Source organism: Seriola aureovittata, chromosome 14, assembly GCF_021018895.1.
Source record: "Seriola aureovittata isolate HTS-2021-v1 ecotype China chromosome 14, ASM2101889v1, whole genome shotgun sequence".
Taxonomy (NCBI): Eukaryota; Metazoa; Chordata; class Actinopteri; order Carangiformes; family Carangidae; genus Seriola; species Seriola aureovittata.
Window position 1 is genome coordinate 12,560,853 of NC_079377.1, and position 27,976 is coordinate 12,588,828.

Here is a 27,976-nt window from a genome sequence, read left to right on the forward strand (position 1 = left end):
GCAGAATTATCTCTTACAGTGATAACATGGGGGAAATATAATCTCTCAGCTATTGCCAGTAATGTCAACTGAAATATTTATGATGATTTTTTGGCAATATTTAAATATGTGTTCTCAAAACTCCCTACCCCGAGTGTATCCTTCCCAGCTATTTTGCCCTGCATATTTGGGCTGTGTCATTACTTGTTTGGACACCACACCAGATGTGGACTGATGCATTTGGAATGACTTGATGAGCAAAAATCCCCATTTAATCAAGAATAAATACAATAAATTGTGATTGATGGCCATTCGCTGATTTGAACTAATTTTCTTTTTGTCTTCCTTGCTTTACGACCTATGGCAAAAATTTAACTAGTATTAGCATAAACGTAACCATGTTGACATCCCTTCTTTTTCCTCCTGACACACACCAGGAAACAAAGTGAGGGAAAAAAGGTAACCCTGCTAGTTATTTGTTTCCTTCCCACCACTTTCCCCTCCTCCTTTGCTTGTTCCTCTCTTTAAGACCCTCCCTCCCTCCCTCCCTCTCTCCCTCTCTCCCTCTCTTCTTAGAGCCAGTGTTATCCAAACCAGCACACAGTCAACTTCAACTTGAGCGCAGCTGCAGAGCATATCAGGTTTCTACAGAGGACTGTGAGAGTCACACACCCCTTACTGAATTACGGTAAAGCAGAGCAGCACAACTGTCCTTCACTGTCCAGGCCAAGGAAGGTGAGTCGACTGAGAGAGAACTGCCGGACGCTCACTCTGCTCTCCTGCGTCTACATTTTGTTTTCCTCTACATTTCTATTTCTTCTTTATCTGCCCACTTTTCACTTTGACCTCACCTTTTTCCTCCTTACCTTCTCACTCACACCTTGGACTAATGCCTTGACTAGGAGAAACTGCTCAGACGGCCCAGTATGTACAGTAAATATCCTCATGCTGCTGTGTGTCTCTTTTAAAAGAAAAAACTGGTAGATGGTTTCTCTGCTTTCAACAGCTTGTTTTAACTGTATGAGAAGTAAGTGTGTTCAGTTGGTCTGAGGCTTTACCCTAGTAAATTTATTTACCCAAGAGAGCTACACCCACTAAAAACAGAGATGTGATGCAGGTATCTCCTGTTTATACAACAGTGTAAACAGCCAGAAGCCAGCTTCACAGGTTATTTTAATCCTTTTAATGTACAATATCATGCTCTCTAAGACTTTTTCCTGTAACTTTTAAATGTCAGCACGTCCTGTATTCCATGAAGAAAGTCTCTGGATAAGTATAGTATGAAACAGACGCTTAAAGGGCACCACTTATTGTCAGGAACAAAACAGGCGTTGGCTTAACATTTAGATTCCCCTTTTGCAAAATGCCATTGTTAACGTTTCTTCTGTAAAATAACAGCAGTTTTTCATCATTGCCATTTCGTAAGGAACAGTGCCGTGACATCCTCCTGTGTGACTCAATCTGTGGGTTTCTGTGGGTTTGTTCTCCAGTCTCTAATTCTCCTGCCTTGTAAGAGTGTGTCATTGTCTTCTGTCTTTTTGTCTCGTTTCCAGATGCAGCAAAACAGAGCTTGTGCCATGAAGTGATCACTCTATGAACCTGCTTTCTCTGCCGACTCCTTCCCCACCCGTCTCACCTATGAACATGGGCTTATGTGATAGTATGAGAGGTTGGAGGTGGCGGGGCAGCGCTGGAGGACTCAGGACCCTCGTGGGAGTGATGCTGCTTGGGTTCAGCATGGCCCAGTCTGTCCCTCCTCAGACTGCCTGTGCAGCAGCTGTGACCCCGCAGAGCCTCCCCTCACCTCAGTACCAGGACACGGGAAACACAGATGAGGGCTTTATGGCAGCTCTGGTCCAGTCCTTCCTCCACACAGTCCAGCCTAACCCATTTCCTGGAGGTCAGCGTCATCATCACTAATAACCCATCTCGAATCTCTCCTGTCATGTTTGGATGTATAGTAACCCTGTCTATTTACTCAGTCCACTACACTTTGTTCAGGCTCTAGCTCACAGAGCAATCAGGTGCAATTTAAATTACATTGAAATCTTCTGGTTTCCAGCTCTGTGCTGGGCAAAATTTCCCTACAGGGGCAAAAGTAAGCCATCACTTGTGGCCTTTACTCCTGCTCTGTCCTATTAAAACCCATCCAAAAAGATGGCAGGGTTGGTAAATCATTAAGTTAATGGGCATTTTTGTATTTCGCTGAGTCAATCATTAACCTTTATGTCCTGCTCTGATGTCTTTAGACCAGTGTTTCCTGTGACTCAGACTCCAGTCGCACCTGTAGTCTTTTGTCTGGCCCTGTGATGTGTTGTAATTGTTCCGTAAACCCTTCTCTGTTACGCACATTACCTTCTGCTTGGTATTGACTTTTGAAAAAAAAAAACCCAGACAAACTGACACAAAAAAATGTCAGTGACAAAAAATTGACAGTGTTAGAGGATTTCAAGCGTTATCCACTTAATGACGCTTTCACAGAATTGTGTTTCACCTTTGAAACTGTTCATGTTTATTGTGTCAACAGTTGTTTGCACTGACTCTGTCACTCTATGATAAGGCAAATGGCTGGATGTCTTATTGTAAACTGTAAACTTTATGCTTCCCGCAGGTTATAAATGTTAAACAGCCAGTAATAAAGGAGGAGGAGTATTTCTTTCTCAATTACAAGCTAGAAAGCCAAAACAAGGATATACACAGATACACAGATACACAACAGATCCTTCACTCAGCTGATCTATTGTCTCTGTTTTGTGAAGATTTGCTGATCACTGATTTAATCAAGACTGAACTGAAAGGACATTTTGTGAAACAGTGACATCAATTTTTAGACTCCAATGAATGCTAAGATAATGAGCAAATATCAGCAACATAACACTCCAGCAGCTCACAGTTTCATGTAGTATTTATTCAAACCTCACTGTGAGTCAGAGATCCCACTGGGAGTTTAACAGTAAAAGTAAAGCTTTTTATAACAAACTAAACAGGTTAAAGGGAAATGTCAAGCAATGAGGTAAAATGCAAATTTCCAGAACATTTTATGCTGCTATCTGATGTGACACAAGACAGATGGCACAAATAGCTCGCGTGAACAGCACCTGAACAACATGTCTTCCCATTTACCTGCGCCTGTGTTTTTGGAGTATTATCCACAACAACATGGTTAAGTGGGAACATAGATGGCATGCTTTGTATTCTGTTTGTTTTTTTGTGTTTAAAAATCTAATCTCGCCAGAAAGCGATGCTGATTTCCTTGTAACTGCAAGATGCTGGTGTCAGATTTCCGCCTTTACAAAGCGAGAGATTAAAATGTTTCTACAGGATAGATTGTCCCGTTGGTTGGGCTTTTGCACGTGGATGAGTAGGACAGTAACACAACACACTGGAGGATAGTAATCAGCTCTTTAAAAACTTTTGTTTTCTCTCCCACTTCTTTCTAGATCTAATCTTGAAAATAGTTGATAATGTGGAGCAAAAGTCGTCAAATCAAGACCTCGTCAAAGAAGTAAGTGAATGATCATGAGTTTTACACACATGTCATACTTAAACTACGTGGGAAAAAACGGACACATCCTCCTCAGAGCCCCTTGAGCTGGTAATGTGAGAATGTTGAATGTTGAACCATCTTTGTGAGTGTGTTTACCAGTCGGCTGAAGTTACTGAGGCTCTTTCATGCTCTGTGATTGTGGACTGTTACCGGAGTAAAGTAAAACTACTATTTTAGGTATGATGACGCCACAGAGACCTGCCGCATTCCCTTGAAAGTGATATTTGTGCCATTTTTAATATTTGTCAAAAACATATAATTTGTCTGTTTGTCGTGTGTTTTGTGTTCAGGTCCTGGTGTATGAAGTGGGGTTCCTGGTATGCACAGCAATTGGTATCCTGTACATCATTCTGATGCCCATTGTTGGTTTTTTCTTGGCGTGCTGTCGCTGCTGTGGCAACTGTGGTGGGAAGATGTACCAGAAGCAGACGTCCTCCATTCACTGTCGCAGAAGAACTCTCTACTGGGGTGCATTTGTCACCACAGTCATTATCCTGTGAGTGTGTGTGTGTGTGTGTGTGTGTGTGTGTGTGTGTGTGTGTGTGTGTGTGTGTGTGCGTGCGCGCACACTCATGTGTGTTTCTGAACAGCATATTGGTGTGTTATCTGAAATTTGCATTGAAAAAAGACAGCTTGAATGTCTGCGTCTCACTTCATGACACATTTAATTGTGGTCTGTGTGTGTGTGTGTGTGTGTGTGTGTGTGTGTGTGTGTGTATGTGCATGTTTATAGTGCTGGGAACATCTGCATGTTCAGAAGTAATGAAGCCCTAAATGTGAGTGTGGATCAGAGTCCAGTGAAGCTCAACACGACTCTAGACAACATCCACACCTTCCTCACATCTGTGCCTCAGGTAAGAGAAACCCTCCTGTAGATTTGAAGTGCAAAATGTGAGTATGGAAATACACAAAGGTCAAAGGTCTGGGACCTCAGTGTGGCAGCATTTATCAATACTGGTTGACCTAATAGCCTACTCTTGATCTTTGTTCTTAAACATTTACTACGTATAGAAAATGCAAATAATCTTGTTAGAGTCTATTCAAGATTAGTCACATTAGCTCTTGCACAGCCGTCATCAATCTGCTGGGACTCGACAGCTTTTGTGTGAGATACAAACAGACGCCCAGTTCTCCAATCACGACCAGCCCTGTTCTCTGCAGAGTCAATACACTTATCTCAAAATACAACAGAGTGGGAAAATGGAGAAGGGGGAAGAGATAGGGTCGCATTCTGTGTGCTGTTCATTTGCAAAAGCTACTATGATTAGCTCATGTAATCAGTCCTTGACACACTGTATGTTGCATTTCAACCTATATCTTATGTGCCCACTTTGAAATTGTTGAAATTGTTTGTTTTCCCTATGCCTATCTCCAGCAAATTGACTATGTGGTGAACGAGAGCTACAAAACTATTCAAGAAGTCACCACAAACCTGGATGGTAAGAACAGGGAACTTATTATCTACAAATAGAGAAACCACTTTTTTTACACTCTAGCCACTGCATCACAGTGTCCGTTCATCTCACGTAATCAACCATCTCCTTGTTCCTTATGAATTAGACATTGGACGCCAGCTGGGAACAGAGATCCAGGAGCAATTCAACCCAACTCTGGGTCCAGCGCTGCACCCAGTTATACGTCTGAACCAAGGTATGATGAGCCTGCGTGCTCGGTCCTGTTTCAGACCCAGCATGTAAATGCCTGTGTGAATTATCTGACACGAGATCAGTGATCACGCAGGTGGGGTCCTGCTCATGCGCGCACTGTGCAGTTTCACTACATTTAACCTCTTAGCCTGTGATTGAAGCTTTTGATGAAGTGACAGGTGTCTTTTTTTGTGACCAGCTGTTTTTAATAGTTGTCGCAAAACAAAAATAAAAAATAAAAATTATAATACAAATACAGAAATAATTGTCCCTCATTATGGATGGCGTTCATGCATACTGGACACAGGCCCTGGGGCTGTAAACCGCATCCTCTGTTTGATCTGACTGTTATTTACATGTCTTACTGGAAAGTAAAAGAGCACAGTTAAATATGACTTTGTTTATAAGTTAAGTATCATCTGAGTATAATACATGCACTCTCTGTGTCAGAAAGCTTTGCTGAGGGTTCACACAGCCGATCGTCACATACAAAATGAACAAAATACTTTCACCAGCATTAAATCATAATTTTTTTGGCTGCAGGAATTCTGTCTTTTCTATGATGACAAATCGAGTGTTGATACATCCCTTACCAACATGTTTCTTCACACTGCACGTCGACTCTTTGAGTAACACAGACCAGGCTTAGCAGAGCAATGTGGAAAGTATTTGTAATGATTTACAAAAAGCAGCTGGATAACAATGATTTCCCTTTTGTTTTTTCTCTTATAGTGCTTTTTCTTTAGAACTTCCATTTGGCTTTTGAAGCTGCTTTTCATTTCAAAGCCGTGTAGAATCAAAAGGGAGAGATGAATGTCTTTAAACCATTATTATTATTATTATTTTTAAAAAATGTGCATACACTGACTAGTATTTATGTGTTTTACATTTGTACTCGTAGAGACTAGGAACACCAGTGTTAAACTTGACAAACTGAACTCGTCTTTGGCCGAGCTGCAGTCCAGCGTGGATGCCCTCCAGGCCGATGTCACTGTTGTTAGAAGTCGCATCAATGAGACTTTGTCCCACCCAGACTGTACTGGCTGTAACGCCCTAAAGTTAGAGCTACAGGCACTAACACTGGACACCTCCATCACTGTAAGTACTGGTCTTAGTGTGTCACCTAGTGTGTAGTGTGGGATGTTTTCTTCTTGAATGGATGAACTGAACAACACAGGCAAATTAAATGAGGTTGGTCTGAACATCCACTCCTGTCAGCTTCAGTGTTTTATGCTAGAAAAGTACAGACTAAGATTCAGCCGTGTTACTGGGTTTGACAAGACATTTACATGAATAAACAGGAAGTGTCAGTTATGCAGTCGAACTGTCTCTGACGCAAGCTGAGATGATGATAATACATCTACGTTTTTGGCTTTGTCTGAACAGCTGATTTGTCCTCCTCCCATCTGTTTCTATTCCTCCTACACTCCTCTGTCACTCTCTATGACACATGCAGACTCTCCTTTCCTCTCCTCTCCTCTCCTTTCCTCTCCTCTCCTCTCCTCTCATCTCCTTTCCTCTCCTTTCCTCTCCTCTCCTCTCCTCTCCTCTCCTCTCCTCTCCTCTCATCTCCTCTCCTCTCCTCTCATCTCCTCTCCTCTCCTCTCCTTTCCTCTCCTCTCCTCTCCTCTCCTCTCCTCTCATCTCCTTTCCTCTCCTTTCCTCTCCTCTCCTCTCTCTCCTCTCCTCTCCTCTCCTCTCCTCTCCTCTCCTCTCCTCTCATCTCTCTCCTCTCTCATCTCCTCTCCTCTCCTCTCCTTTCCTCTCCTCTCCTCTCCTCTCCTCTCATCTCCCCTCCTCTCCTCTCCTCTCCTCTCCTCTCCTCTCCTCTCCTCTCCTCTTTACAATATGATTGTCATCATGAAAACAAGATTAAGACATTCTTTCAAATCCATGTATAATTCCTGGTTCTTGGGTAACATCAGTGAGAAAACTTGCCAGGGCTTGTTTTGCTGAAAGTCTGCTGCCTCCTTCTGTTGGTTGAAGGTATTACATGTGATTGTTGACAGATTCCCAGCCTGAATGAGCTCCAGTCTGCGGTGGATGAAATCATCAAAATTAACCTCACAGCGAAAATTGAGGAGGTCAGTGACTTTTTCCCACTGAAAACATGGTCATAAAATCAGCAGTTTTTATAATATAATGCCTTCTTTGTTAACGTTTCAGAATTTGTGGATAGATAGGGGGAAGAGTGTGAAGAATCTTTAACCAAAGATAATGGAATAAAATGTGACTAATGGATTTTTACCAAACTAAAAGTGCAATGAATGTGTGTACAAAGAGATGAATCACTTTTTTCTTTTTCCAAATGTAGACAAATAAACACTATATTGCGAAACTATTTATGTGCTTTTATGAAAATGAACGTACTACTTCTTCGATTCAGGTGGAGAATTATTTCAACAGCATCCCCCAGAGGGTGGTCAATGACACCAAGGATGTTGTTCAAAGTGAGTGAGCGCATTCACAGTCACAAACTTCAGGCCTTTACTTCCCTTTCAAATATTAGTGTCTTAAATCACTTATTTAGTTGAATTTAGGTGAATTTTAAGATACATGTTTGTGTGTGTCTTTCTCTCTGTGTTTTTTAGATAGCAAGCAGCAGTTGGGTGACATAAAAACCCAGATCTCGCAGGTTACCAGTAACATCCCTGCTCTGACCAACGTGTCGGGGGCTCTGAACCAGGCGCGTGTAGAAATCAGCAAAGTCACCCCAGAGGTCGAGAGAGCCGAGAATATTAGGTACAACGCCCGGGAGTGCAAACGCACATGATCAGTGGAAGAAGAACCCACAAATCGCTCATCGTGTGCTTATTCTTCTCCAGGTGGTCGCTGTGTGTTGCCCTGTGCTGTGTCGTGCTCCTGGTGGTGGTGTGTAACCTCCTGGGTCTGGTCCTGGGCCCTGCGGGTCTGAAACCCAAAGCAGACCCCACAAAGCGCTCCTGCACGGCGGATTGTGGCGGCACCTTCCTCATGATGTGAGTAGTGGCTGATGATGTCGCTTTCATCGTTTAAGTCACATATAACCGTTCAAACTGTTTCACTTCCTGAGCGCTTGTTTGACCTCTTGACCTTTGGATGTGGTTGCAGGGGTGCAGGCGTCAGCTTCCTCTTCTCGTGGCTGTTCATGATAGTGGTGCTGCTGCTGTTCCTGCTGGGCGGGAACGTTTACACTCTGCTCTGTCGGCCCTGGAACAACGGACAGCTGCTGAAGGTACGTACACGTACGCCTGCACATACACACGTAGTAACAGGGCAAAGATGGTACAGATGCCGCGTGTTGATATTATCTCCCCTTCTCTCCACAGTTCATTGATTCTCCAGGTTTAATTCCAGGGATAGATCAGACCGTAGGACTTAATAACATCAGTTTCTCTGATGTCTATAGGTATGTAACGCCAGTTCACCTCTCACACCGGAACGAATGTGCATGCATACACAGTTAGACATGATTTTTTCCCCCAGGTCTAAAGTCAGTGGGGATGTACAAATCACTTAGACTTGATTTTGCTTGATGTTAATGTTTCCAGAGACTGCGAGGATAACAAGTCTCTGTGGACAACACTCCACTTGTATGAAGACATAGACCTCGGAGAATTCCTCAATGTATCTAAGGTGAGTTTCCTTGCCGTCCTTTTGGACTGTTCAAAATAAATATAGCTCAAACTTCCAATAAATTTATGTGCATTAAAACCTATATCACCATTCATAATGTTTGTTATTTTTCTCTCTCACTCCCCTCCCTGTCGCTCACACACACACACACACACACACACACACACACACACTTACTCACGCACGCAGTACACAGAGCAGATCCGGCAGCAGTTTGAGGACACAGACATCACTCTGTCCGCCATCACCCTCCTAAGCCCTGAAGTTAAAAAACAACTCAGCAGCTTCTCCGCCGACGCTCAAAGTTTTGACTCCACTGCTATCACACAGCAGGTGGGCGTTATTCACGGGGGTTACATGTATCTTTGTACGTGCTTTCATGTGTAACATGTAATTGTGACATAGTGCGTGTCTCTTTCAGGTGAACAACATTTCCAGGATCAATCTGAATACAACAGCTGATAAACTTGATAACTTAGCTTCCGTTCAAGTGAGTGACAAGGCGTAATCATACATAAAACATTACCCCCTGTTAATATTTTACCCTTTACTCTGCTTTTCTGCTCTAAAAACACGTCACATGAGTCCTAACTCACTTTGTTTTTTCTCGTGTCCATTTTCTACCTTCTTTCTAACCAACCATTTGCTCATTTCAAGACAAACACTGATATTCGAAAAGATCTCCAAACACAGGCCAGTGACCTGAGGAAGATCCAAACCAGCATAGATACAACCATCATCCCACAAGTGGTGAGTAGCTTTCCTTATCTGGGCTGCCATCTCTCCCTGTTATCCTCATTCTGGATATCCTTTTTTTCCCCATGTCGGCCACTCCTCTGAATTTAAACATACTGCGTTTGCCCTCAGGAAAACCTGAACTCGACCATCAAGGGCCTTCAATCCAACATAGAAAAAATCAATGTGAGTACACCGACCGACACCTGGAACTGCAAGGAGTAGAGATCACTCTCCTCTCCTCCCCTCTCTTTCTTTCTGTGGCTCATTCTCGCCTCTCTGGCTCTCCCAGGGAACAGTGGGGGAGGTGCTGAGCAACGTGGGAGCAGCACAAGACTTCCTCAACACAAATACGACACAGATCGTCAAGACCGTGAGTAGAGCCACGAGTCACATGAGTTAGAAGAAAAAGTGCTGCATGTGGTCTGCTAATGCCTGTGGTGGGTCAGTCATTTAACCAGAGGGGGAGGAGGGGGAGGAGATGCTATGGCTCAGTTAGTGCGGGTGTGCTGCTTGGAGCTGAAACAATGTGGCTGTTGGGTTTCCCATCCACAGGGAATGAGTAACATTTAGTGTCCAGTCGTATTTGTCTTTAATTATAGTTCTACATGCATTTTAACAATTTATTACTGGTTGCTTTGAAGTGAAGTACTGAGTGGTCTGGGATCAAACTAATTTATTTCTGATATCCATTTTATCTTATGTTAAACTTTGCTAACAAAAAGAAAGAAAACTGAAAGTAATTCTTGTGTATCTGAATTATCTTCCAAGGTTTAAAGTGCAAATACTTCTCTGACTGTCTGGTATCATGTGAACCCTAAGGTCATCTCATAGGGGCGTGCTAACGATCCTCAGAGTCCAAACTAAACATGTAGAAACAACATTTACTTGCTATGTACCTCAGAGCTGCAACAAATAAACAAACTGGAACAAACTTGCCCTGAATTGAACAACCTTTAAGTGCGCTGCCTTTGGTTGAAACTTCAGCATCCACTTTAATTATCCACATTTACATCTCAACCTGTCAAATAATCATCAGTCATCTTCTATTAAAAAGATTAGGTTGGCATTGTTCTATATTAACAATGTGCTAGTCCATCTTTCACGGACTCCCTTGCTCTGTCTGTGGCGCTCAGCCCCACGCTCTTTCGTATCTGCTGAAGACAGAAAATCTTTAGAAACATCTCAACATCTCAGTCATTTTTTGAAAAACAGACTCAGTAATTTCCTAAAAAAAAGGGGCCACTATGGTGCATTTTGTGGAGGCTATTTTAAACTGTGGAGTAAAATGTGTTTGTTGCTCTAGTGAGTATTTACAGCACCAGCAGGACTCAAAATAAACCGGTGTTCATTGTAACGATGGAACGTGTCGCCCAGTGCAGCGTGTGTGGCTCATTATGTTTGTAAGGTCAGTGCCACAGAGGGATAAGCTCTATCAAGCCTCACACGGGAAACACAATAACGTATTGACAATGGAATATCTCCAATTGACCTTTAGTGTTTTTAATGCATTGTGCAAAGAACTGAGTAAGACGTGCATTATATAAAATAAACTTTCCTTTCCTTGTCTAATCATAAAGCTATGGCAGTTATTTACGGGTCACTTCAGAGGATTTACCCAGAATTCCACACTTCTAAGATGGCCAGGCGTTCCACTGATTCCTCATGACTTCCCAGTGTAAAGCAGGGAGAAAATGTGTGGAATTTACTCTCTCTCTCTCTCTCTCTCTCTCTCTGGATCCTAGGAGAGCAGAAAGTTTTTGGACTGTCAGCTGAGTTACTTCGTTGCTTACACTGAGTGGGCCAACCTCACGGTAAAGTCTGTTCAAATCTGTGCCTGCACTTGTTAAAATAAACGCCCGTTGGTGTTTGTGTTTGTGTTTGTGTTTGTGTTTGTGTTTGTGTTTGTGTTTGTGTTTGTGTTTGTGTGCACATGAGTTCACCTTTTGCCCTGTGTGCATTCTCCCTCAGATCACACAGCAGGTGGGCCGCTGTCGGCCGGTGGCGGGTGCGTTGGACTCGCTGGAGACCATTGTCTGCTCACGCGTGGTGGAGTCTCTGGTGAGTATCAGATGTTGTCAGCTTCGCCCACGCCTGCACAACTCCGCCCCTAACTGACCAATACACTGGAGAATGGGAGAATGGGAACCAATTTTTACGAATGTCAATTTTTTATCTTCGTCAAAAGGTTATAAATCACTTTCCTGGTTATCGGCTCTGCATTGTTTTTTGCTCTCTCTCTCCCTTTAGAATGCGTTCTGGTTCAGTCTGGGCTGGTGTTTGATCTTCTTCATCCCCAGCATCATCTTTTCCATCAAACTTGCCAAATACTACAGGAAAATGAAGCACTCTGATGTCTTTGAGTAAGTAAAAACAAAAACACAAACATGCATCTACTAGAGCTATTTACACATACATATCTGTGTGTGCTCATGTTGTGAAAGAATCATATGACTGATTCATTTGACTGTGCTGACCTGCATTTGACTGCTGTTAGTGTCTCTGTTTCCAGAGACCACATAATTATGAACCACATCCCACGGGCCCAGATGAAAATCACCTGAGAGGGCGGCATATGTGCGGCACAGCTTTAAGAGACTGCAGACATGACTGTGGCATCCCTTGACTAAATCAAAGCACATGGTGCACTCCTGCACACATTGGGCACATTGTCGCTCTGATGCAAAGTCTCAAACTGAAAAAACTGTGTGGGTTACCTATTTCACCTTACCTTACTTTTTTATATTCCAGTTTTCACCAAGCAAAGCCACTCATCAAGCGATCTCAGTGGTCATACTATAGATTTCATACACCATACTCAACATCTGTGAATTGACCTCAGGTGGACGCAGGGCATAAGGGAATCTTCAGGGACCTTTTTTTTTTTTTTATCATCATTTTAAATAAAGATTTAAAGCGTTTCTGTTATTCATTGTTTACATACGTTTTGTATGTATTTAATATGTATGAGCTGACCCTGCTGCTGGATTCAGAGAATATATATTTCATATTTTATGAGAAGCTGATTTTTTGACCACATTTATATATTTATATATAGTCACGTCGGTGGCAGTGCTGTCAGAGAACGCAGCAGTGTGTTACTGTGCCAACAGGCATTTGTGATGTGCCAGTCTCTGTCGCTCGTTTGGCAACCTTTTAACTTAATTCTCACACTCTTGCTGCTATGTTGGAAATCAAAGCACAATTTCCTGTGTGAATCATGAAATGAATACACTTTCTTTTGTGACTGAAACTATCAGTCACCATATGATTTCTATTTAATGCTACAAAGACACTTAAGGTTTTTCATTACCATTTTGTTTGCAAATATGTTTTTGTAAATTTAGATTTTGACTGATGAGATTATTGATTTAATAATAATGATTTACTTTTTTTTTTTTTACTTTGCACTACTTTGTACTCAGTAGTAGATTGTGTTTTAGCTCTCTGTTACACTGCACTTTATGTGGTTTATTCATTTCTGCCAGCTGTTGTGAAAACTACTGTGAGTAAAAAAGGTTACCGACTGACAAATGCACCGAGTCTGCTGTGCATTTTTCTACCTTTTAACCGCAACGTGAGTGGAATTTCCCATATCACTGTGTCTGTTCTCCACACAAACCATGAAAGTGCTTTTCACAGTGCACATTTGTGGTCCAGCAAAGCCCTACCTTCACCTCACTGCAGCGACATGTCAGAAACTAAACTTGCGCTCCTATAGTTCATGTGTGACAGTGACATAAAGACTCAGTTGATGGTGACTTCACGGTTGGTCAGTTATCTTAGACTCTTATGTGGCTTTATTACACTGTTCGCAAACAGTTAGTAGCTACTACATAAAGTGCATATTTGCACAGATTACACAGACACACTTTTATAACGTTTTGAATTACTATGTAGGACAGAGATGGTGTGTCTTTGTGATCATAATCACTGTCATGCATCTCTGCTACTGCAACAGTTCATGCAAACAGATCAAGAACTCAACTCGAAGTTTCCATCTCATGTGACACTGTGTGGATGAATTAACAGAGGAAAACTGTGTCAACGGTTGTAAAGATTTTATTTTTCTTTTATTTGAAGTTTTCACAATAACATGAACCTCACTTTCATTTCTTGATGAGATAATAACCAACAGACATACACTATGATGTCTTTTTTAGGGAGGGTACAGTTGTAAACTGCATTAACTGGAAGATATAAAAGGTAATTGTGACTTATGTGAAAACCCCATTACTGTAAGTGATGAAAATGTTCTTTAATGAAGTTAACCCTGTACTGATGCATTCATTCATTCAGCTCTGTAGGATCCAGTCAGCTGTTCAGGGACAAACAGAGGACAGAGCAGCAGGCAGGGCCAGCCCCCTTCTGTGCAGATATATAATTGGTTACATGATGCCTACATCCATTATTAGAACAAGTGAATCGATGGCGTTTCTGCACCGGCGTCACACAAAAACCTTGTAATATGAGAGAGGCTGTACAAAGAGAAACCCAATCTGAAGGGGGAAAAAAAGTGAGACTCAAAGAGAAAGCGAAAGAAAGAGGGAGGGAAACAGAGGGATGTTGGATATCAGGTTATGACGGGTTTTGCAGCTCTCTGCTGTTTTGTTGCCCTTCGGGAAGACTGGGAAGACTGGGAAGCCTCATATTACCTTCTGCCTCTAACACTGAATATACAGGACTCGCTTCCCACCGCTTCCCACTCCTACACTTATTCTGCTCCTGTGATTATACCCTCACATCCCCATGTCCAACCTGCCTATTTGCTGTGAGATCCAGCAGCCACACACACGGACTCAGTGTCTTGGTTGTTATCAGTTAGTTAGTTGAGAGGCAGATTCTGATTCAGAAGCTTGATAGGTAATGAGTGAACAGTCCTCTTATAGGCTCTAACTATGGAAACATTTGAGTGCATTTACACATTCAAATCCTTCCACTAGATCTCACACACACACACACACACACACACACACACACACACACACACACACACACACACACACCAGACTGCAGCTGTAAGTGGATTTGTCCATGGTGGGGACATGGTGAAACTTAGGAACGGGGGCAGTGAATCATATGAATGAATAACTGTGTGTAAGCCTTTAGATCAGTAGACTGTTCCTCTGTTACCTAAACCTAAAAGACTTTACTGGCCTCGACATTTTAGTTGTTTGAGATTGAATAGTGTGTGTTGTTATGCAGCAGTGTGAATAGAGTGTGCTGACAGCTGAACGAACCAGATCTACAACAATCTGTTGTAGGTGACAATGAATGACACACGCTTGGAAATGCCATTAAAAGGAGGTGGCTGACATATAAATGTATTGTTAGGTCACCACTGTTGCTTCATATTTCTTATACAGGGATGTTTTGAAGAATTGGATTACACTGAAGAAATAAAGAACAAGTAATTTGGAAACAGAAGTTTTATCTTCAGTTTAATAGCATACAGCATCTGTTCATAAATACTTGTACACGTTTTCTTTTTTTAAAATACAGGATCATGAAAAGTAACAATGTGAAACTCTGTCAGACTCCAAGAGGAACTGTTTGGTAACAGAAAACAGGCACAGTTTAAGTTTAAGGCAAATTAATATTTGACATCTGAACAACCATAACACTGGGCTGTGTGGCATGTGTGGGGAAGTCAGGGAGTTCCCAGTTACTCTCAGATAGGCTGACACATGTCTGGTACACTGACCTGAAATCAGTCGCACAGATATTGTCATGCTTGTTCAAGTGATCAGAGTTTGGAATTATACTATTAATACACCAGTTGGACCGTAGTAAGAAATCAACAGGTTTCATGGTGAAATCAGAAACAGCTTTTGACTGTAGAGGCCTAGATAGAGAGCTGGTTACAGTACAAAAAAAAAACCTACAACTCAAAGAAAAAATCTTCTCATCTACCTCCAGCTCGTTCTCTAGAACATGGCTGAAGCTGAGGAGATGCAGCAGAAATGTAACACTGCCCTGTAAATGAAGAGCAGCAGTGTGAAAGGCACTCTGATTGTTCTGCAGCGTTTATGAGTCTGATTGTCACTCAACACTTAAGAGATGTCACTGTCAGTATCTCACCCATGAGGAGCCTATAGGGTCATCCTTTCAGTAGTCTGCCAAATACTGTTACAAAATAAACATTTTGTTTTGGAGGGCTCCATGCAACACTTTCTATGACTAAAACAAGCCACACAGACTGCTCAAAAAGAAACAAATGCATCAGAAGACAACAGGTACTTAAATATACTTTTCTTTACAACACTTAATCAGAAAAACATTCAGTTCAATGGATGCATCAAAAGCACGGTACAAACAATACTGACTGGGGTGATCTAAAAGTGCAATCTGTTTCAGAGCATGGAGAAAAATATCAGGAGCAAGACAGAGGGCCTAACATCTCTAATAACATTACCCTCACTGGGTCCATGAAGGAGGACGTACATGGCCTTATGCAAGCAGCAGGGCGCCTGTGTTAGTCACAACGTGCCCAACCCACACATGAATCCTAACAGAATTACCCCCAAAATTGAATTTAAAGTCGAACTGTGAGTCAGTCTCACTGGCTATTCTGCCTGGAATGTCCTGTGAGTTGGACTGCGACAGAGCAGAGCGGACAAGATGGAGTCCGGAGAGACAAATGGACGACAGGAATGGCGAAAAAAAAAAAAAACACAGAGAGACGCAGAAGCTGGACAGATCGAAGGTTTTGGGGGTTTTGTTCACTGATGGTTGAGCCCATCGAAACCAGGTTAATGTTTAAGGATTTATAATGTGTTAAATACAATACTAGAAGTAAGTACAGGGACCCCCCCCTCTCAACCATACCTCACTTAAAACAAACATTCAAACACAAAGGCTAGCTTGTCTGGATAAAACTCAGTAGATTACCCACTGCAGGAATGCACTTTGTCATCAACAAGTGAAAGGCAGCTATACTTGGCTACAATTAACAGACATCAGCTACTTAAGACAGCCAATGTTGTACACACAGGTACACACACTAAAATGGGAGTTAGTGGCTTTGTTTGTTTGTCTGAGCAGTTAAACACTTAACACAATATATTAATATTATTTATTAATGACATTCTGATAAAGGCTAAACCTATTCAATGCAAGACTATGCAATACCTCTCTCATCCACGTGCAGTTAAGGCTTAAGAGATAAATAACATTGCAGATACAGTATGTACACATTAAGACTTTAAAATTACCTGCAGTATTTACACCGGTAAGATCTTCAGTAGTCATTTCATAGTTTCTAGATGTCATACTTCATCTGAAATTACCAATCTGTTTAAAAACGCTATCAAATAACTGCATTACACTGATGATACCTGTAACATACTAATGTTACTATGTTTTAATTTGATTGTCAGCACAGTGATATTTTCTTCTCCATTGTAAGCTTGCTCAGTTCGTTTTTATGTAAATCAGAATGGGTTTGCAGGTAGTGCCACCCTGGCCCTTTGCACAGTTGTGTGTGTGGACGACTGCTGTTCAGGTGTTTCTGTGAGAAGAGCCGGGGAGATGTTGTTGCCCAGAGCAGAGTCTGTGCTGGGCAGCTCTGCAGGCTGACGAGGAGGTGCTGGAGGGGGAAACACCGGGGACTGGAGGATGTCAGCGTAGCGCTGGCTGGGCTTGGTCTCCCGCTGAAGGACTTTTCTCAGCAGAGGTTTCAACAGCCCGATGGTCAACTGGCTGCTGTGGGGGCCTGCAAAAGGAGCAGGGGATGAGGAGGTTGTAGTTGACATGGAGAATGAGGAGGAGGAGGAGGAGGAAGAGGGGGTGTTAGGAGAAGGGAGGCTTTTCAGCACCAAGTTGAGTATGGTGGTGACAGAGAGGTCCTCAGGGCACAGAGTCCACAACAGGTCCAAGTATGGGTCCAGATCTCTGTGGTGGGCCACCTCACACAGGAGAGTAGTGAAAATCTCCTTGTTGAGCAGGGGACTCTGTTTGCAGAACTTCTGGGCCACCTGGGTGACCCGCTCCCACTCCTGTTTGGCCATGAGGACCCTCATCGCCTGCAGGATGGCGTTAGGCCGCCCGCTGACCAGCAGCAGCTCAACCTCCAAGTCCTGGTGTTGGTCTCTGTCTAGGCCCAGGCTGGACAAGACGCACAGAGCTCGTTTGTAGAGCGGCACATTGTTCTCCCCGCCCTCCCCACCTCTCCCACTGGAGAAGCTCCAGGAGGAAGATGCCAGACCCAGGCCCAGACCGGCTGAGCCCTGCTGCTGCTGGGCCGCCTCGAGGAACCTGGGCAGCCAGCTGGGCTGGAAGTGGAAAACTGAGTGGCAGAGGAGTTCAAACACAGGCAAGGCAGCTGGCAAATTGGAGCTTGGAGATTTGGCTTTACAGTTGGCAAAGTGATCACCGTTGAGGCTGGGATGGCATTTTGGCCCCCCGTTTGCGAATCGGAGGGAGGCCGGGTTGCTGGAGGTTGAAGCAGGACTGAGGACAGTTTTCCACACATCTGGGGGCGCCTTGCTCGACAGAGAGCCCTCACCGTTGTAGTGTAGCTGGAGGGCAGCCTGCGCCGCTCTCCACGCCTGGCAAGGGAAGATGCTGAAGATGGAGTTGAGGTAAAGCAGAGTCTCTTTGTCCAGCTCTGAGGATGACAGCAGTCTGGCTACTTCTTTTTCAACAAGACTTTCACACACTACCTCCACCTCTTTAGCACTTCCCCTCACTAAACTCCCCTTCACGTCCTCAAGAGCGACCAGAGCCTTCAGCTCGGCCTCCAGGGAGCCCATTAGCTTGTCTTGCCCTGCCATACATCCACCGCCTCCATTCTGGGACAGCTCTGCTCCCTTCTGCTTTGGCCCTGCACTGAAGTAGTTCCTGAGGATGGAGGCTAAAGAGATGGGAGCCTGGAACCTACCTCCTTTCTTCAGTGTGTCCACAGTGAGCTGGGTGCTGCTCAGGCTCCTCTGCTGGTAGTATTTACAGGCCTCCTCAAAGACAGCCTCTACCAGGAGGCCTCCAGGATGAATACCCTCCACTGTACTGAAACCAGAGGGCTTCATCTTAGAGTTACAATCTCTGGAATCTGTCTCCTTGTTCACGACCACAAAAAGTCCGGTTTCTGAGAGCAGGTGAGGTGTATGTCTTTCAGCTCGGTTTGCATATAATAACCCCTCTCTCTCCAGCACAATCTTTTCCAGCTCCCTGCCACAGTTCACATCTACGACATGCAGATTTTGCCCCACCAGCAGCGCCAGGGTGTCCTGGTACATGCAGAGGCTAGTGTGAGTACCGTATTTTACCAAGCAGTTGTCTGCCTGTTTGAATACCTGTCGCAGCATCCCATCTTTCTGCAGGAGACACAGCCAGCCTGTGCTGAGCAGCAACAGCAGGCCTCCACAGCCTGTAGGAGAGAAGTTGTAGATCTCAGGTGGCTCAAGAGTCGATAAATATCCCAAAGAGTCAGTCACCAACCTCTTAAAGTCAGACTCTTTAGCTGAAAACTTTTTTAGGGGAGTGTTTTTACATGTTGTGCTGATCCTGAAGGAGTCATGGCGAGGGGACCAGGAGAGGAAGAATTTGGAAATGCTCAACAGTGGCTTCACTTTCAAGTCAGGAAGAAGATGCACATATTCCCCTGAGCTGACCACAGTGAATTTAGGATTGTTGTGGAGGGCGATTTTCACCCCCCCCAGGCTGACGACCCCCTCCTCCACATCAAAGTCACGTCTGCAAACACAGTATCTTAGCTTATTCCTTGTAGAGCTGAGGGCAGGGGAGCTTTCTGAGGGTGGCCTCTCCTCACACCAGATGATAAGATTGGAGCAAGCACACACAGATACCACTCTGGCCCGGGGACTGTTGCACAAGTCTGATGTTTGCAGGAGATGCCAGCCAGCTTTGCACTCCTGGAATTTCCAAAACTCAGCTTTTCCATTCTCATACACCACTGCCACGGCTGCTGTGTCTCTCTTGCTGACGCTGTTATTATCATTATGGTCCAAATATAAAATATCCACAATGGGCACGGGTCGTGTCGACCACAAATCCAGCTTCTTCTGGTTCTGGACCAGCTGGCCTCTTTCATGCTTGTCAAAAGTCACAAGACCGGCTTTAGGCTTGCGGAGGATGACATGGATGTGACGACCATCTGGGCTCAGGCGGACGTCAGACAGACTGTTATTAGTCAGCTGAAGAATGTCAGTTAGCTCTTTACTGCCAGTATAGTCCCCGAAATCTGACAGTTTCTCCAACCGCGCCATAACTCCCCGTTTGTTATTAACTTGCCACAGCGTATCAACTAGCCTGTTAGCTTGTTGTGCGGCACACAAATCTGACCTGCGGAGAAGCTAACTGAACGGCATCTCTTTAGGTCCGGAGAGCAGCTTCATCCCGTTGTTAAAGTCCGTGGGGAAGGATACATCCACCGACAGCCTTCGACCACAGCAAGCCCATGTCGACAGACGACAACGGAGCTAAACCGTTAGCTGACAATAACCGCTGAATACGTTTTTTAAACCCCGAATCGAGAAAGGCACTGTAGTCAATCCGACGCTATGTGAGCACTGCCCTGACATCACGGGATTGTTAATTTCCGGATACCGAGCATGTTTAGCATAAGAGGAGGAGCGGAACGACGACATGGAGGCTAACGAAGATCTGTCTACAGGCAGAGAGAAGAGTAACTGCCCCTGCACGAATGTCTTCAGTCAGCTGTTCAGTCCCGATGGCAAAGGCTGTAGCTGGTAGGTCGAAGTCAACTAAAGTTAAACATCTTAACATCTTTGCTTTGAAAACATAAATAACTTTTTCATATTACGTTATATATCCTTTTCCCCAAATATATATGACTTTATCGTTGTCTCTCTGGTTGTGGTGACTTAGCAGCATGCTTGCTAGCAGTTGTTGTTTCAACCACCTGTAGCTCTTCAAAAAAAACAAACAAAAAAAAAACCTTCAATATATGTTTCATGGCAAAATGGAGTCTAGAGCCGACCTATCCCGTGTGGTCATGAATTACATTTTCAGTCAGTTCATTGTGTTGTTTGCTATTGTTTTGAGGCACAAATAATTTTGTCTGCCCTGCTTTAGTTAATGATTTGCCATCTATAGAATGAGGTATTTCCTCATCAGTTGACAAACAGTAAAAAAACTTTATCTTGATCAAGATACTGAGCTGCTTTCAGATCCACCTCGACCTCTGGCCTTTTAACAGACAAAACAAACAAAAAGAGGTATTCCTTTTAAAATTGCCAAAGTTCCTCATGTTGCTGGAGGATAATCCAAAAGAAACATAGTTAAGAATCTGCAGTGGTGCTGGCAATATTTGGCTGAAAACAGCTTCAAAGTTGCAGCAGGTGAGATGAAAACAACATCTAGATAAACACAAAAGAGGAACTGTTCAAATTTCCTTGTCTGCTTTGACAGTACTTTTTAAAAAGTATATTTAACCGATTTTACTTTCAAGACCTACAAGCTAGAATCTACCTTTACTGGCACGAAATGAAACTGTGAAAAGTACGTATGAGAAACGGTTCCAGTACGTCCTTGTTCATTTTGTCAGGAGGCTGTGAAAAGAGTGGCTGCTCGATAATAACCTCAGCTGGGTTAATACCAACCTGAGAAACTGACTCCCTTTAATCAGCTCCTGGAATAGGAGCCATCCGGCTTCACACAACAGATGTGGTTGCAGGAGGATTTGAGAAGTGATGTTGTTCAGGCTTAGATGAGTCTGTAGAGAACAGCCTGGTGGGCGTCTCAGGGGCCAACTAACATATCACGCAGAGGTAAAAAGAAAACAAAAAATAAAACCATTTTTGTGCTGAAGGGAAAAGAGCATTTATCATAGCGGGAATGAAAGGCTTAGTGGTGACTCAGTGTAAGGAAATGTCTGCCTGCTGTGAGGGCCATATTTATTACTCCAATAAACTTTCATGGCAACTTTCAATTCAGCCCACACTGTGTCACTGCACTGACATTTAGATCCTCAGATTCAGACAAAGCATTGGTTGGCAATTGATATTTACTCTTGGCACTGTGTTGAGGCTAACTCAAACAAATCTGAGAAGGTGCCAATTAAACTTCCTTTCCTTTTATAGATAGTACAACCAGAACTAAAAGTTGTGTGTTTGACTTTCTTGTCTCTCTATTGATGAGAATGTTCTCCACACAGCCCTTTTCTTGGGGGGGTGGGGGGGTGGGGGGGGTCTGTTATACATAGCTATGAATGAAAGCTTTTAATCTCACTGCTGTGATTGAAAAACCACCAGTGAAGAAGTGTTTGATAGTATTAAGTGAATTAGCACACAAGCTTGTGATACCAATAACCTAATCAAATCATGATCACAGCTCCACTGTCATTGTCAGACAAGGGTTTTTTTTAAACATGTCTTGGTCGCATGTTTTTACTTTATATTTTGACAAATTTGACTTTACGCTTTCTTTAATGTGGTCTGCTGAATTTAGATAACTGGATCTGAATTTTTTGCATTTGCATTCATATCCAGGAGGTGGCAGTGTTGAGCTTCAATCGCTGCATGTGGGTGGTTTTGAGAGCTCAATGTACAAATATAAATGAATGAAAATATCCGAGAAGAGCCCACTGGGGTAGAGTTAAATATGGATGATGCTTTTTTTCTTCATAATTTCCCCTTTTCCCTTTTTAAGCTGAACGCACATATGCATTGAATCCGAAGCACTACGCACAACACTCGCTGTGTTTTTCAATGAATATCACATGGCTATGCAGATGCAGCATCACAAGGCTGCTGTCTCCTCTCACCCCCAGTTAACTGGACTTGCCCATTAAAACTCATGACTTTTATTGTGTCTGCTTTACCTCGCTGCCTCTGGACTGTTCATGCTTTTCCAGTAAAATCCACAGTCATCCTGTGTTTGTGTCTGCGTGCGTCCACTGAGAGCTGAGGTGCCTTGAGTAGTTTTTCCACCTACGTTTTAGAACTCAAAGTAAAGATTTTCTGCTCATCAAAGCTGCATCTTCAGCCCTTTTTCTTCAGATTCACATGTTGATTCTACTTTTCTGTTACTGTCTGGAAGTAGGAGGTCGCTTGTCTGGTTTTACTTGCAAGTTCTTTTAAACTTTCTCTGACCTAACCGGCTTGAGCAAAAAGATGAATAGATTTCCTTGAAGTCTCTCTTTCAAACCTGCTGCTTTTCTTGCTTTCAGCTTTCATATATTTATATGGGCTGTCTGTATTATTGTGCCACAAACACTTTAACGCAGGCAGGTGTATGTTTGTCCATGTATTTATGTCCTATTATGTCTTTTTGCCATTACTGATAAAGTATATGGATGCAGTATGTTATTCAAATGGTAGATTCGAGCCCTGCTGCCTCCAGACAGGCTTGCCTTGGACAGAAAACACCCTCTATTAGAGAGTGTGTTTAGTCTGCTGTGCCTGTAGACAGGAAGATAAAGTGCTTGTCTGGAGACTAGAGGGGGTTGGAGGCAGGGGAGATTTCCTTTTTGAGTTGCATGGTGTTGAAAAGAAAACCAATGGCTGTGAAGATTTTCACTGCTCGGGGTAAAGAAGATGGGTAGGCTGTCAACTCCGCATTCCCTCAGGATAGAATCATTTTAATTTGAGCACAATTTAGAAGAAAGAAATGTCTGTGCAATCAAAGTGTGCGAGCAAAGGGAGATGTTTCTCAGTCTGTTTTTTGGCGTTTGAGTGAGATGCTACTTCTCTGTTATCTGTGTGTGTCAAATGAAAGTTGCAGCTGCCTGTCAGCTTCCTGTCTCCTGCGAGAACAGGCAGATATTACTGTCAGTTTGCTCTCGCTGTTGTAAAACTGTCATGTGCGCAGCCTCTCTCTCACCATATCTCCCGTTGCTTCTCGAAGTCACTTCACTGGAGCATTTTGTCTTGGGCGTCAAGGGTCTTTGGTTGACTCCTCACTGTGGTGGCACTGTGGGAGCTGAAGTCATCCGTCATGTTTATTATTTTTTAATACTCATATCAGAGAAATACAAGAATAGAAGGGTCAGACGTGAAGTGGATGAATGGAGGAAAGATGGAGATGGATAATAATAGATAATAGATAACGTCTTTATTTCATTTAAATAATATCAGGATGTTCCATCTAAAAATTGGAAATATGTTTTTTTTTTTGTTCTCTTTTAATCTCTCTGAGTGGCATGGTTTCAATACTAAATATATTTAAATTTTCAGCTTTTCTATATATTCGTGCCAGACAGAAAACAGAGCAACAGACAGATGAGTATTTACCAAGAAACTCCAAATAAATTAAGCGAACGAAGGGATTTTGGTGCAAGTGTTTAATGGATCTGGATAAGATAAAAATTTAATAACCATAGCAATCTTTAGAAATCTATATGATAAATGTTCAATATCTAGACTTCTTTGATGCTTCAGACCCCAGTGGCTTGAAAGTTAAATCTTTCTCTCTCCAGAGCTTCATTTCCGACACAGACGGAGTCCTGTAAGTGGTAAATAATTTTCAGCCAGATTATATTCTGATATCCAGGCCCATATCTCAACAGCGTCTCCACAATATTGAGTGCATAATGAATTCATACGATCACATTGAGTGGCAATTCCTGATTGACTGTCTGTACCGGAGAACAGAGAAGAACGATGATGCGGAGGGAGGGAAGCTTAGCGGTTCATTAGGAAGACAAACAGACTTGCAGATAAATGAGCTGTGACTGACTATATCTTCAGCTGAGATGACTGAACAATAACAAGCTGGGTGAGATGACAGCCATTTTGGGAATGTCATCGGCCATGATTTTGGCATAATGATGCAGAAAGTTGATATTTGACAGAAAAAAAACAGAAAAAGAAAAAAAAAAAACCTGGAATTAGAATATCCCAGAATTAGTGAAAACCTTGAGATAAAACTTTGGATGTTTCTCACATGAACTCAGATGAGAGGTCACAGCAGTGCTGAAATGTCTGTAGCACTGTCGCTCATAACAGATATCCCGCCTCATTGGCTGATTAGATAACAGGCCATTTACAATTTGCTGTCCCTCCGTATTTAGCACTTGACTCTTATCTCAATGATCCATACCCCGACTCTGCGCATAAATGGCATTAGCTCTCACATCACTCTATTAATCGGATTCATGGCCCTTGGCTCACTGTGGAATGTGCTGATGTTTTGGGAGCCCCTTGCCTCTCTCGCTTGTCTCCCATCTTCTTCTGTCTTGTCTTCATTATAGACACACAAAAACACACACACACACATTGTCTACTGAAGTGTAGTACTGTGTGCCACCACAGATTGGCAGTATGTGCACTGGCTTCGACGGTTCGGCTGGGATTGGTCATGTGCGGATAAAAGAAGGTCGTGCCATCACTGTTCTCGCACACAGCTCGCTGACTGAACTGTTTAATCATATCCAGAGGGTTTAGAGTGGAGTACATATACTCTGGCATCAAATCCTCCCTCCCTCTGTGATTGTGACAAGAGAGCTTAACCAGCCAATAACACAGCTCCATTTCCTCTGTGTTTTATAGCTATGGAAACAGGTGTGAGTCACTGTGCTTGCTTGCTTGCTTCGAGTGTACAAACTCTCACTGAGGCAAAAGATCAAAGAACAGGATCCAAACTCAGCCTTCTAAATTTCCTCCTCATTTCACCTGACTGCCTCTTCATTAATCAGTCTGGAATTGTATCAAGGTTTCCCTCCACCTCTGGTATTTATGCTTTCTCTTTCTCTGTCAGCCTCAGCCTCTGCCTGTCTCTCCTTCTGCCTCCATCTCTCTGTCCCAGGATCAGGTATAATTGCTGTTGAGATAAACCCTCCGATGCTATTTCTCCTTTTTGTCTCTGAAAACACCCGCCTCGCCTCGGCAACATGGAACAGTCAAAGCTGGATCCGTGTAGCCTTTGATCACGCTGAGCATCCTCTCACCAGCCTTGGCCTAATTTAACTGGTTCTGTATCCACCCAAACCTTGATGCTGTCACTTGAAAGGCCTCCACCTTGGCTGCACTCTGAGGTGAATCTGACAGCATCTCAGCATGATCAGACCCCCCCCCCCCCCCCCAAAAAAAAAAAAAAAAAAACACAGGTGGAGTTTGTGTGCCATGTGTTACTTTACATGTGTGTTTATTTGCGCGTCCATGTGCCGAGCGTGTTGCCGGTTGTTTCCTCTTAAGTTTGCCCCACTTGCATGGTAAGTGAAGCAGTCAAACCTGCGACAGCGTGCTGGTGCTGAGGCTGATGAGGGCCTCGCACGATGAGCTGTGAAATGATAATGTCTCTCTGCGTCATTAGAGCTCGGCGGCATTTGAAATCGTCTGTGTGCGCTTTCAGAAATTGCATTTATGTGCCTGTAATCTTCTATAGGTGCTAATGATAGCTCAAAACAGATGCATTAACAACAACATCTGTTTCCCTTGCTCTCGCGCACACAGACAGGCACTGCCTCCTTTCTCCTTTTTCCCTCCCTCTCTCTCGCTCCTGCTCTTGTTAATTGAATGGTATATTCTGCATATGGCAAAGTTTTTGTTTTTTTTGCCTGATCTAGCAAGCAAACATTGTACTGGAGACTTAGACAGCTTATTGTCAAGACCAACAGCCAGCCGTCAGATCAGACTGAACATGTGAATGAAGCAGACACTAATGCGGGTGGTTACCTGGTTACACTTTCTGCAGTTTGTTACACCTTAAGGAGGATTAGCTAAAAGGCTCCCGTTTCATACAACCAGGGGCCCTATTTTCATAGTATTTTCTATCACTAATAAGAACATTGTTAAAAAGAAGTCGAGAAAGATAATACAATTAAAACTTATTTGGAAGAGAAAACAAATAACATCCATCACACGACTTTGGTGCACATACAGTTTCCCTGTTCAATGACAGGCTGTGACCAGTATTTTGGACTCCCTCTGTTTTGACTTCACCTCCATAATAACAATAATAATAATGACGCTTTACATGAGTTTTTTTTTTTTAAAAAGAGCAACATACTAAAAATATAAAACACACAATATTATTACAAAATAAAAGCATTCCTGAAAAGGTGAGTTTTGATATGGGATTTGAATATGGACAGATTGTTCCAGAGAGAGGGGGCAGCTATGGAAAAGTCTATGGAGGGCTTTGTAAGTGAGGAGAAGGACTTTGAATTGGATTGGTTCTGGGACAGGGAGCCAGTGGAGTTTCTGGAGGAGAAGGGGTGATGTGTTTACGGGAGCGGGAGTGGGTGAGCAGGCGAGCAGCAGAGTCTCGGATATACTGGGGGTTATTTAGGACTTTGATGAGCCGTAGATAATGCTGCAGCAGTAGTCTATTCTGGATGTTATGAAGGCATGGATCAGAGTTTGGGCAGCAGAGAAGGAGAGTGATGGGTGGAGACGAGCTATGTTTTTTTAAGGTGGAAAGAGGCAGTGCTGGTGATTTGATTGACATGGCGTTCCATATAAAGAGCTTTAGATAATGTGGATAAACTGTTGCCTAGCTGTCTCACGTCTCATGTTTCTTGTCCCAATCTGACTTCCAGGTCTCTGCAGTTACCTTTGTGGGTACAATGTAACTGATTGAACACATAACACAATCGTCCTGCATTAATAAAGAAGGAAGTGCAGAGAGCCTGCTGAAGTGTCCATGAGCATTACCACCTTTTGGTGAGGAGGCAGCCCAGTTCTTTATCATCCCGCCAGAAGGATTGTTGTTGTCATTCAGGCCACTTTTCGTCTGAGTGCTAGAAACATCTGGTGTCTACTTTGTTTTAGATTTTGGCTCAGAGAGGGGCAGTCGCTTGGCCAGCGTTGGCTCAGGGAAGAGCTGCAGTAGACCTGGTGCTGTGTATTTTTGTTTAAAGCACTTTCATCCCTTTTTATCTCCTAGGAGGAGAGACATGAGAGACAAATAGGGAAAAATTAAATATGTCCACAACTTTTATTCCTTTTTATCTTGGTGTGATTTGACATTCATGTTTCACGACAGGTTCAAAATGTATGAAAACGAGTCTTCCTGTGGGTTTGTGTGGCCTGTAGGTGAGGTGCAGGTGGGTGTCAACATCTAACAGCATTTTAACCTGAGTTTTACAACAGTTTTGTTCCTCAGAGAACAATTGCAAAATGAACAACAGGGCTGGGATGATGAAATACTCTTACTCTATCAAAGCACTGGTTGCACATAAAATGCATGTTTCCTACAAAGCTGTCCTTGTTAAAATCGCCCTTTAATCGCCCTCTTTCACATTATGTTTTTGAAAGGAATTCTCTGTTGCAAGTGGCCATTTAAGCTTTCTAGATTTAAAACAAAGCTGAAAGCGCAGCTGCAGGACCTTCACATTTGTGATCCCCATTATTGACAAAAAGCCTTTTCCTCTTCAAAATAGCAGAGTGAAAATGAAAATTGCTGTTGTGCTGTCGCTCCGAAGAAAAGCGCATCAAGGCTCACTTGGACACACCAACATCCGCTCACCTTTACCATCCATTTTGAGATTACTCCAATACCAAACCATAAAATATTCACACCATACTAGATG

At 43.1% G+C, this 27,976-nt stretch overlaps 2 protein-coding genes across 2 annotated transcripts; one reads left to right on the plus strand and one right to left on the minus strand.

Annotated features, from left to right (window-relative positions):
* Positions 1–554: 554 nt before the first annotated feature.
* On the plus strand, positions 555–13,056 carry prom2 (prominin 2). Its single transcript, XM_056396354.1, has 24 exons — positions 555–714; positions 1,533–1,879; positions 3,420–3,484; positions 3,817–4,022; positions 4,260–4,380; positions 4,902–4,965; positions 5,087–5,176; positions 6,074–6,270; positions 7,182–7,256; positions 7,559–7,622; positions 7,764–7,914; positions 7,998–8,150; positions 8,263–8,386; positions 8,481–8,560; positions 8,703–8,787; positions 8,977–9,120; positions 9,209–9,277; positions 9,445–9,537; positions 9,655–9,708; positions 9,815–9,895; positions 11,268–11,336; positions 11,494–11,583; positions 11,773–11,885; positions 12,035–13,056. The coding sequence occupies exons 2-24, from the start codon at positions 1,573–1,575 to the stop codon at positions 12,084–12,086; spliced, it is 2,547 nt and encodes an 848-aa protein (XP_056252329.1). The 5' UTR covers positions 555–714; positions 1,533–1,572; the 3' UTR covers positions 12,087–13,056.
* A 1,894-nt stretch (positions 13,057–14,950) lies between these two features.
* On the minus strand, positions 14,951–20,315 carry LOC130181838 (BLOC-2 complex member HPS6). The gene has a single exon (XM_056396293.1). The coding sequence runs from the start codon at positions 19,746–19,748 to the stop codon at positions 16,956–16,958; it is 2,793 nt and encodes a 930-aa protein (XP_056252268.1). The 5' UTR covers positions 19,749–20,315; the 3' UTR covers positions 14,951–16,955.
* Between the last annotated feature and the right edge of the window lie 7,661 nt (positions 20,316–27,976).

What these genes read in the sequence shown, in the direction of transcription:
- LOC130181838 (XM_056396293.1), bottom strand. Translation starts at nt 19,748, where the DNA reads ATGGCGCGGTTGGAGAAACTGTCAGATTTCGGGGACTATACTGGCAGT.
- prom2 (XM_056396354.1), top strand. Translation starts at nt 1,573, where the DNA reads ATGAACCTGCTTTCTCTGCCGACTCCTTCCCCACCCGTCTCACCTATG. An exon ending in AGTTATACGTCTGAACCAAG is followed by an intron (nt 5,177 to 6,073) that starts GTATGATGAGCC and finishes TTGTACTCGTAG; the next exon opens with AGACTAGGAACACCAGTGTT. An exon ending in CACTGGACACCTCCATCACT is followed by an intron (nt 6,271 to 7,181) that starts GTAAGTACTGGT and finishes GATTGTTGACAG; the next exon opens with ATTCCCAGCCTGAATGAGCT.